This window comes from Rhinoraja longicauda, chromosome 13 (genome assembly GCF_053455715.1).
Source record: "Rhinoraja longicauda isolate Sanriku21f chromosome 13, sRhiLon1.1, whole genome shotgun sequence".
Lineage (NCBI taxonomy): Eukaryota > Metazoa > Chordata > Chondrichthyes > Rajiformes > Arhynchobatidae > Rhinoraja > Rhinoraja longicauda.
The window spans coordinates 49,746,870-49,758,733 of NC_135965.1; the positions used below are offsets into that span (position 1 = coordinate 49,746,870).

At 48.8% G+C, this 11,864-nt stretch overlaps 1 protein-coding gene across 1 annotated transcript in view; it reads right to left on the reverse strand.

Moving 5' to 3' along the window:
* The window catches only part of usp13 (ubiquitin specific peptidase 13), a 59,824-nt gene extending 47,960 nt beyond the window's left edge, over positions 1-11,864 (reverse strand). The window contains exons 1-2 of the mRNA XM_078410094.1: positions 11,751-11,864; positions 6,778-6,838 (exon numbers count right to left, since the gene is read on the reverse strand). Coding sequence (XP_078266220.1) covers positions 6,778-6,838; positions 11,751-11,849 — 160 coding nt within the window. The 5' untranslated portion in view covers positions 11,850-11,864. The remainder of the gene's footprint in view (positions 1-6,777; positions 6,839-11,750) is intronic.

Sequence of the window (11,864 nt, forward strand, 5' to 3'; positions counted from 1 at the left end):
ACAGACCTGTACGTCTTTGGAATGTGGGAGGAAACCGAAGATCTCGGAGAAAACCCACGCAGGTCACGGGGAGAACGTACAAACTCCGTACAGACGGCGCCCGTAGTCGGGATAGAACCCGGGCCTCTGGCGCTGTGAGGCAGCGACTCTACCGCTGCTCCACCGAGCCGCCTGTACTAGAGTTGTAAACCTCCCCACCGCCCCCCCTCCCCCCGCTCTCCCATCCCCTTCCACCCGACCTCTCCCTCCGCCTTTACATTTCGTCCCCATTTCACCTCCACCTTTTGTCACTTACTCCACCCATCTGCCAATCAAACCTTCCCCCTCCCTCCCCTGTATCCACCTATCACTCGCCAGGCTTTGTCCCGCCCCCATCTCTCTTTTCCAACTTCCTTCCCCCCACTCCAACCAGTCTGAAGAAGGGTCCCGACCCGAAATGTCACCTGTCCATTTCCCTCCACAGTTGCTGCCTGACCCAGAGTTCCTCCAGCACTTTGTGTTTAGCTTAAGATTCCAGCATCTGCAGTTCCTTGTCACATAGTGATACAGTGTGGAAACAGGCCCTTCGGCCCAACTTGCCCACACCGGCCAACATGTCCCAGCTACACTTGTCCCACCCGCCCAAATTTAGTCCATAGCCCTCTAAACTTGTCCTATCCATGTATCTGTCCAAATGTTTCTTAAACGTTGGGATAGTCCCAGCCTCAACTACCTCCTCTGGCAGCTCATTCAATACACCCACCACCCTTTGCATGAAAACGTTACCCCTCAGGTTCCTATTAAATCTTTCTCCACTCAGCATAAACCTATGTCCTCTGGTCCTCGGTTCACCTACTCTGGGCAAGAGACTCTGTGCGTCTACCCGATCTATTCCTCTGATGATTTTATACACCTCTATAAGATCTCCCCTCATCCTCCTGCGCTCCAAGGAATAGAGACCCAGGCTGCTCAACCCGTGTCTCAGTTAGTCCACTAATATTCAGTCCAGTCAGTCCACTGGTATTATGGACCAGTACTGTTACCATTAACGATCGAGGCACATACATTGCAAGGTTCCCATATAGTTTAGTTTAGTTTAGAGATAAAGCGCAGAAACAGGCCCTTCGGCCCACCGGGTCCGTGCCGACCAGCGATCCCCGCACACTGACACTATCCTACACACACACACACGAGGGACAATTTTTACATTTATGCCAAGCCAATTAACCAACGTCTTTGGAGTGTGGGAGGGCGGCACGGTAGCGCAGCGGTAGAGTTGCTGCTTTACAGCGAATGCAGCGCCGGAGACTCAGGTTCGATCCTGACTACGGGTGCTGCACTGTAAGGAGTTTGTACGTTCTCCCCGTGACCTGCGTGGGTTTTCCCCGAGATCTTCGGTTTCCTCCCACACTCCAAAGACGTACAGGTATGTAGGTTAATTGACTGGGCAAATGTAAAAATTGTCCCTAGTGTGTGTAGGATAGTGTTAGTGTGCGGGGATCACTGGGCGGTGCGGACTTGGTGGGCCGAAAAGGCCTGTTTCCGCGCTGTATCCGAAATATAAAATATGAAACCCAAAATTCCCTGAGAAAACCCACGCAGGTCACGGGGAGAACGTACAAACTCCGTACAGACAGCGCCCGTTGTCGGGATGGAACCCGGGTCTCTGGCGCTGTGAGGCAGCAACTCTTTGGTTAAGACCATATATGTCAAAAGAAACTTGCAGGGTATTTAGTGATGCATCATCGACGCCAGACTGTTGTGAACACGTATGAGTTTATTGACTGAGTCAGAAGCCGTAGTGAAGATACATGTACTCATGAACACCCTCTGTACAGCAGCACTGTCAGCCCAGGGCAGAGAGCCAGGTGAGGTGTGGGCGGCTGGGCAAATCACCAAACGCTTGGCCGGTGAAGAGGGACTTAAGAATAGTTACAAAGAATGAAGGAAAGCAAAATGGAGACATTTAACGAGCTGCTTCCACAGCTTAGTCTAGTTTAGCGATCTCCCCGTACACCTGCACTGTCCTACACACACGAGGGGACAATTTACAACCTTTACCCAAGCCAATTAACCTACCAATCTGCACGTCTTTGGAGTGTGGGAGGAAACCGGAGCACCCGGAGAAAACCCACGCCAGGTCACAGGGAGAACGCATCCTGCAACTCACCATTTCAGGTCACCTCGCCACTTATACCTCCTGTGTTTCTTTCTAGAAACATAGAAACGTAGAAAATGGATGCAGGAATAGGCCATTCAGCCCTTCGAGCCAGCACCGCCATTCAATATGATCATGGCTGATCATTCAAAATCAGTACCCCGTTCCTGCTTTCCCCATATTCATTGATTCCGTTAGCCCTAAGAGCTAAATCTCTTGAACACATCCAGTGAATCGGCCTCCACTGCCTTCTGTGGCAGAGAATTCCACAGATTCACAACTCTCTGGGTGAAAAAGTTTTTCCTCATCTCAGTCCTAAATGGCCGACCCCTTATTCTTAAACTGTGACCCCTGGTTCTGGACTCCCCCAACATCAGGAATATTTTTCCTGCTTCTAACCTGTCCAATCCCTTAAGAATTTTATATGTTTCTATAAGATCCCCTCTCATCCTAAATTCCAGTGAATACAAACCCAGTCGACCCATCCTTTCATTATATGTCCATCCCAGGAATTAACCTGGTGAATCTACACTACACTTCCTCAATAGCAAAAATGTCCTTCTACAGTTGTACAGGGCCCTAGTGAGACCGCACCTGGAGTACTGTGTGCAGTTTTGGTCTCCAAATTTGAGGAAGGATATTCTTGCTATTGAGGGCATGCAGCGTAGATTTACTAGGTTAATTCCCGGAATGGCGGGACTGTCATATGTTGAAAGACTGGAGCGACTGGGCTTGTATTCACTAGAATTTAGAAGGATGAGAGGGGATTTTATTGAAACATATAAGATTATTAAGGGATTAGGGTTACGTTAGAGGCAGGAATCATGTTCCCAATGTTGGGGGAGTCCAGAACAAGGGGCCACAGTTTAAGAATAAGGGGTAGGCCATTTAGAACTGAGATGAGGAAAAACTTTTTCAGTCAGAGAGTTGTGAATCTGTGGAATTCTCTACCTCAGAAGGCAGTGGAGGCCAATTCTCTGAATGCATTCAAGAGAGAGCTAGATAGAGCTCTTAAGGATAGCGGAGTCAGGGGGTATGGGGAGAAGGCAGGAACGGGGTACTGATTGAGAATGATCAGCCATGATCATATTGACTGGCGGTGCTGGTTCGAAGGGCCGAATGGCCTCCTCCTGCACCTATTGTCTATTGTCCTTCCTCAAATCAGGAGACCAAAACTGCACACAATACTCCAGGCGCGGTCTCCTTCCCGATCCATATGCAGGGACACCTCAGTGCCGCCCCCAGGCTGCCTTTACCACGGCTTGACCTTAGGCCCTGGCTGGTCTCTGCTTCTACTCAGCCTCTAAAAGCGTGTGTCCCTGCCTCAGGTTTCATCGGTTGCATCCGCGCCAGAGAGCGCAGCCTGAAATCTGGTTCAGTGACACCCGTAGCTATTCTGGTCAGAACTACTCCAGCGGTCAATTAGCAACGGATCTAAATCTGTATTAGACGCGGCCCCTTTTGTAAGGGCCAGCGCATATTTGTTTACAGCACAATGCTGCTACCAGCAGGCAGCTGCTGTGTTTTGTCATGGCCCAGCTAACACACCAACACTGTCATACCGTGACGTGCCCACGTCTGAAACGGGCATCATCAAATTAAATTAGCCTCCCGACCGCACACTGGAAACATGAAGCATACCTCCCTCATTACAGAACCTTTGCTTCCAGGTTCCTAAGCTGCACGGTGGCACAGCGGTAGAGTTGCTGCCTAACAGCGCCACAGACCCAGGTTCCATCCTGACTACGGGTGTTTAGATCAGTTTAGTTTAGAGATACAGCGCGGAAACAGGCCCTTCGGCCCACCGTGTCCGCGCCGACCAGCGATCCCTGCACACTAACACTACCCTACACACACTAGGGAGAATTTACATTTAAGGCCAATCAACCTACAAACCTGCACGTCTTTTGGAGTGGGGGCGGAAACCGAAGATCTCGGAGAACTGAGATGAGGAAAAACTTTTTTAGAACTGAGATGAGGAAAAACTTTTTCAGTCAGAGAGTTGTGAATCTGTGGAATTCTCTGCCTCAGAAGGCAGTGGAGGCCAATTCTCTGAATGCATTCAAGAGAGAGCTGGATAGAGCTCTTAAGGATAGCGGAGTCAGGGGGGTATGGGGAGAAGGCAGGAACGGGGTACTGATTGAGAATGATCAGCCATGATCACATTGAATGGCGGTGCTGGCTCGAAGGGCCGAATGGCCTCCTCCTGCACCTATTGTCTATTGTCTAAAACCCACGCAGGTCACGGGGAGAACGTACAAACTCCGTACAGACAGCGCCCGTAGTCTACCGCTGCGCCACCATATTGTCTGTACGGAGTTTTACGTTCTCTGTGACTGCGTGGGTTTTCTCCGGGCGCTCCGGTTTCCTCACGCACTCCAAAGACGCGCAGGTTTGTAGGTTAATTGGTTTTGGTTAAAATTGTAAATTGTCCCTGGTGTGTGGAGGATGGTGTGAGGGTGCGGGGACCGCTGGTCGGCGCAGATTGGGGCCTATTTTCCGCTGTATCTTTAAACTAAACTAAACTTGAATGGGTGACAACAGAGATCCACTGAATGATAATACACCACCTTTATATGAAGGACGTATCCATATGAAAGATATCTCCAGACCAACGTGGAACATAGAACAGTACAGCACAGGAACAGGCCCTTCGGCCCACAATGCCCGTGCCAAACATGATGCCAAGATAAACTAATCGCTCTATCTGCACCTAATCCACACCCCTCCAGTCATCTATATCCATGTGCCTCTCTACAAGACAGACACCAAATGCTGGAGTAACTCAGCGGGTCAGGCAGCATCTCTGGAGAGAAGGAATGGGTGACGTTTCGGGTCAAGACCCTTCTTCAGATTTCAGCCTATCTAAACGCCTCTTTAATGCCACTATCACATCGGCCTCCACGACCCACCCTTCATATCAGGCACCCGCCACCCTCCTTTAAACTCTGACTCTCTTACCTTAAAGCTGTGCCCTCTAGTTTTTGACATTTGCATCCCTGCTACAACTTTCAATTCAAGATTACAACAAATGTACACTGGCTGATCGCTTCACTGAACACCTCCGCTCAGTCTGCCTGGACCTACCTGATCTCCCGGTCGCTAAACACGTTAACTCCCCCTCCCACTCCCACACTGACCTCTCTGTCCTGGGCCTCCTCCATTGTCAGAGTGAGGCCCAGCGCAAATTGGAGGAACAGCACCTCATATTTCGCTTGGGCAGCATACACCCCAGCGGTATGAACATTGACCTCTCTAACTTCAAGTAACCTCTTCATCCCCTCTCTCTCCATCCCTCCCCCACCCAAGTCATACCAGCCTCAAAGTCAACTTGTCGAGTCTCATTGTCTGTAACTCGTTTTCACCGAGCTCACACCCAACAATGGCCTGTTACCTTTATCACCGTTACATTTTTGCATATCTTTCACTCATTGTTCTCTATCCCTCTCTGTATCACCATCTATATCTCTCGTTTCCCTCTCCCTTGACTCTCAGTCTGAAGAAGTGTCTCGACCTGAAATGTCACCTATTAGAGTCATAGAGTGATACAGTGTGGAAACAGGCCCTTCGGCCCAACTCGCCCACACCAGCCAACATGTCCCAGCTACCCTAGTCCCACCTGCCTGCGCTTGGTCCTTCCTTATCCGTCCAAACCTGGCCTATCCATGTACCTGTCTAGCTGTTTTTTAAATGATGGGATAGTCCCAGCCTCAACTACCTCCTCTGGCAGCTTGTTCCATACACCCACCACCCTTTGTGTGAAAAAGTTACCCCTCAGATTCCCATTAAATCTTTTCCCCTTCACCTTGAACCTATGTTCTCTGGTCCTCGATTCCCCTACTCTGGGCAAGAGACTCTGTGCGTCTACCCGATCTATTCCTCTCATGATTTTGTACGCCTCTATAAGATCTCCCCTCATCCTCCTGCGCTCCATGGAATAGAGACCCAGCCTGCTCAACCTCTCCCTGTAGCTCAGACCTATAGCTCATACATTTATTTCTCCAGAGATGCTGTCTGAACAGGTGAGTTACTCCAGCTTTTTGTGTCCATCTTTGAATTATTTTATATCAAAACCAAACTAGAAGCAGTGGATCTTTACAGATGAAGTTGGCACTACAGGTTACATGGACTCGGTGAGCTGGAGACCCTGTATATTTCAATCTATCAAAAGGATTAATCATTGTGCGAAGATAGGAAGCTAATTCAAAACATAAAAGATGGCAATGGAATAGATGCAGCACGAGGCGGTCACGGTGGCGCAGCGGTAGAGTTGCTGCCATACAGCGAATGCAGCGCCGGAGACCCGGGTTCGATTCTGACTACGGGCGCCGTCTGTACGGAGTTTGTACGTTCTCCCCGTGACCTGCGTGGGTTTTCTCCGAGATCTTCAGTTTTCTCCCACACTCCAAAGACATGCAGGTGTCTAGGTTAATTGGCTTGGTATAAATGTGAAAATTGTCCCTGGTGTGCGTGTAGGGTAGCGTTAGTGTGTGGGGATCGCTGGTCGGCGCGGACCCGGTGGGCCGAAGGGCCTGTTTGCACGCTGTATCTCCAAACTAAACTAAACTAAGATGGCAATGGAGCAGATGTATTCAAATTGTTTTTAAAGCCGATGAGATATGTTATTCGATGCACCTTACCGAACACAACGCGTGGAGATCTCTGCCTTGGCACCACGCCGCCTGACGCTCCAGTGGCCTTCTGCAAGATGGATTGCGAGAGGAAACATTGTTAGGTGCATGGCAACTTCATCAAGACAGTCTTTATTCACCCTTTCCAGTGCAGTAAATCCTCGTTATAACGGGCGGCAGTGGAGGGGGAATGGTGTCCAACATAACCGAGTAAGGGATCATCATCAAACAAGTAGGAGATACACACGACTGCAAATACTGGTCAATACACAGGAGGACACAACGTGCTGGAGTAACTCAGTGGGTCAGGCAGCATCTGTGGAGAACATGGATAGGTGATGTTTCACAGAGTGCTGGAGTAACTCAGTGGGTCGGGCAGCATCTGTGGAGAGAAGGAATGGGCGGCGTTTGTTTATAAACCAGCATCTACAGTTCTTTGTGGCCACTCATTTTCACTGTTGGCATCAGACTGGCCCAGGGTTTTGAACATAATTCAACAACGAACTGCCAATTGTCTTGGTGACACTTGGGACCCAAGTCTTCACCAGAAGCTGGACTTAACTCCACATGAGGGTAACCCAACTATGATATAAAACCGTGTAGAAAGGAACTACAGATGCTGGTTTAAACTGAAGATTGACACAAAACACCTTCCTTGTCCCATATTAGGCCTGGACACTGTAGGCCAGGACACTGTAGTCCCGGACACTGTAGGCCCGGACACTGTAGGCCCGGACACTGTAGGCCCGGACAATGAAGGCCCGGACACTGTAGGCCCGGACACTGAAGGCCCGGACACTGTAGTCCCGGACACTGTAGTCCCGGACACTGTAGGCCCGGATACTGTAGTCCCGGACAGTGTAGGCCATGGCGCCGCCTAACGGAGGCTGCGTAGCAACCCGCCTTCCGGCCCAGGCGGCCGCCATTGGTGGAGCGGGAGCGTGTGGACGCTGGCTGGGTGAGGTCACGTGGGGCGCGGGGCGGTGACATCACTCTTTATGTATGCGCTTCACAGAAGGGGACCTGCAATCACACATTACAATCGCTCCACACTTTTAAATCCCTATCTGTACACTGTGGACGGCTCGATTGTAATCATGCATTGTCTTTCCACTGTCTGGTTGGCACGCGACAAAAGCTTTTCACTGTACCTCGGCAAACGTGACAATAAACTCAACTAAATTAAACACAAAAGGGCGTCACGGTGGCGCAGCGGTAGAGTTGCCGCCTCACAGCGCCAGAGACCCGGGTTCCATCCCGCCTACGGGCGCTGTCTGTGCGGAGTTTGCACGTTCTCCCCGTGACCTGCGTGGGTTTTCTCCGTGATCTTCGGTTTCCTTCCGCGCTCCGAAGACGCGCAGGTTTTGTAGGTTAATTGGCTTGGTGTGATTGTAAAACTGTCCCCAGTGTGTGTAGGGTTGTGTTAGTGCGAGGAGATCGCTGGTCGGCGCGGACTCGGTGGGCCGAAGGGCCAGTTTCCGCGCTGTATCTCGAAACTAAACTGGAACTAAACTGAAAACTAAATCAAAAATCCTCTCAGTTGGTCGATCCTGTGGGACTACAAATTAAATATTGAAGTCCCAGCCCTCTGCGAACAACTGTGACACATTCCAGGCGAGGGTCATTACAGTGCATTTTTAAAACAGCTGAGCGTTTGCCCATGGAACACCAGCCAGCATTGTAGACAGGAAACCAGTGAGCTTGTCAAGAACTAGACTACATAGATGTTTGCAGTGGTGAGGCAAGACCACCTCACTGCCTGCTGTTTGTATCCATCTCACAACAGACAGAGCAGTCTACAGGGCAAGGCTCCATTGTCTGAAGAAGGGTCTCAACCCGAAACATCACCCATTCCTTCTCTCCAGAGATGCTGCCTGTTAGTCCAGCACTCTGTGAAACGTCACCTATCCATGTTCTCCACAGATGCTGCCTGACCCGCTGAGTTACTGCAGCACTCTGTGAAACGTCACCTATCCATGTTCTCCACAGATGCTGCCTGACCCGCTGAGTTACTCCAGCACTCTGTGAAACGTCACCTATCCATGTTCTCCACAGATGCTGCCTGACCCGCTGAGTTACTCCAGCACTCTGTGAAACGTCACCTATCCATGTTTTCCACAGATGCTGCCTGACCCGCTGAGTTACTCCAGCTTTTTGTATCTTTCTCAAGGCTTAATTGCTATTGGCCTAAAGTACTGAAGAGGAGATCAACATTTGGTAATGGCACGGTGACGCAGCGGTAGAGTTGCTGCCTCACAGCGCCAGAGACCCGGGTTTGATCCCGACTACGGGCGCTGTCTGTACGGAGTTTGTACGTTCTCCCCGCGGGTTTTCTCCGAGATCTTCGGCTTCCTCCCACACTCCAAAGAGGTGCAGGTTTGTAGGTTAATTGATGGGTTTGTACACTTGGTATAAGTGTAAATTGTCCCTAGTGTGTGTAGGATTGTGCTAGTATGCGGGGATCGCTGGTCGGTGGGCCGAAGGACCTGTTTCCGCGCTGTATCTCTAAACGAAACTAAACCAAACTAAACATAATTCAGGCTTTACCTTGCACTGAACGATATTCCCTTGTCATGTATCTGTACACTGTGAACGGCTCGATTGTAATCATGTATTGTCTTTCCGCTGACTGGTTAGCACGCAACAAAGGCTTTTCACTGTACCTCGGTACACGTGGCAATGAACTAAACTGAACTTGTTGTGTACCTTCCCATACCTCCACGATCCCCCCTTCCCTGCTCTCAGTCTGAAGAAGTGCCATGACCTGAAACGTCACCGATTCCTTTTTGCCAAGGATGCTGCCTGTCCCGCTGAGTTACTCCAGCACTTTGTGTCTAGCTTCCATTCTGCAACGTTAATTAGTGACTTGAATCTGGCATCAATAGGCACTGAAACTCTTTTCATTACACATTTCATAAGATCATAAGGTCATAAGTGATAGGAGCAAAATTAGGCCATTCGGCCCATTCAATCATGGCTGATTTATCTCTCCATCCTAACCCCATTCTCCTGCCTTCTCTCCATAACCCCTGACACCCGCACTGATCAAGAATCTATCTATCTCGGCCTTAGAAATATCCACTGACTTGGCCTCCACAGCCTTCTGTAGCAAAGAATCCAACAGATTCACCACCCTCTCACTTCATAATTATCTTCACAGGGCTTTCTCCATCGCTGCTCCCACCCTATGGAACTCACTACCCTAAACCGTCAGAGACTCCTCCTCACTCACCACATTCAAAACATCACTGAAGTCTCACCTGTTCAGCACTGCCTTCAACCACTGAAGTCTCACCTGTTCAGCACTGCCTTCAACCACTGACCGTCACCTCACCTTCTGTCTCCTTTCTCTGTTCGTTTACTTATTTATCTATTTATTTTCTTCTCTATGTTCTAGTAATCCCTGTAAAGCGTCTTTGAGTGTTTGAAAAGCGCTATATAAATGTAATGCATTATTATTATTATTATTATTATTATTTAATAGAGATGCTTATAAGATGGAAAACCCTTTCCATTAAAATCAATGACTGCCTTGAATTTTAAAAATATCATAATAGTTTTAAGGCAGAGATACATAGATTCTTGATTAGTACAGGTGTCAGGGGAATGGGGTTAGGAAAGAGAGATAGATCAGCCATGATTGAATGGCGGAGTAGACTTGATGGGCCGAATGGCCTAATTCTGCTCCTATCACTTATGAAAATAATAATTTTAGAAAAAGTGACTTATTTTAAGACTTAAAAATTATCCAAAGAAAAATTGAATACATTGATTTTCCAAGGGAGATTATTATTATTTATAGACAATAGATAATAGGTGCAGGAGTAGGCCATTCGGCCCTTCGAGCCAGCACCACCATTCAATGTGATCATGGCTGATCATTCTCAATCAGTACCCCGTTACTGCCTTCTCCCCATACCCCCTGACTCCGCTATCCTCAAGAGCTCTATCTAGCTCTCTCTTGAATGCATTCAGAGAATTGGCCTCCACTGCCTTCTGAGGCAGAGAATTCTACAGATTCCACACTTTATAACAATTAACCAAGATAGGGCACTACAACTTTTTCTGTACAAAATCGAGCTAACTTGAAGTACAAGATCACAGTTTTGTCTAGTTTAGAATAATACGCAGTCTAGACCAGGCTGCCTGGATGTGATGGAAACATAAATTACATTGACCAGAGCAGCCATTTGCAAATATTACTCACAATCCTATTTTTCCATCTTACCAACATCTTTATTAAATATGTGGATTAGAGATCATTATGAAATGCATCTGAGTGGTGGCTCTGATACCATTTTTTATGTTAAACCAACCAACTATCTGCCATGGATTAATACAACAGCCAGGAAAACACACCATCCTGAGGAGACTGGAGAGATTCAGCTCGTCTCCAGTGACTCTTACCAACTTCTACAGATGCACTGTAGAAAGCACGCTGTTAGGTTGCAACACAGCCTGGTTTGGGAACAACTCCGCCCAAGACCGCAAGAAACTGCAGAGAGTTGTGGATGTAGCCCAGCCCATCGCACACACCACACTCCCCACCATTGTAGATGTAGCCCAGCCCGTCACACACACCACACTCCCCACCATTGTAGATGTAGCCCAGCCCGTCACACAGACTAAATGCCAATCCGGCAGAAGGTACAGAAGCTTGAAAGCGCGCACCACCAGACTCAGGGACAGCTTCTTCCCCTCTGTTATCAGGCTTCTGAACGGCCCTTCCATAAGCTAGGGCACTGTCCGATTCACCTCTACCCCATTGCGGGCATTGGACTTTGTCTGTGGAACTGATGCGCTACGATGCTGAGAACTATATTCTGCACTCTGTATCTTCCCCTTTGCTCCACCTGTTGTACTTGAGTTTGAGTTGATTGTATTTAAGTATGGTATATCTGATCTGATTGAATAGCATGCTAAACAAAGTTTTTCACTGTACCTCAGTACTCGTGACAGTAATAAAGCTAAACAATTCTTACCTCTTTAATGGTCCGTTTTAGGTGCATGTAGACGCACTGTCCCGTCTTACGATAATGCCTCTCCACGTGTTCCCTTCCAAAGCCAAGAAACGTGCTCATGCACACATAGAGACC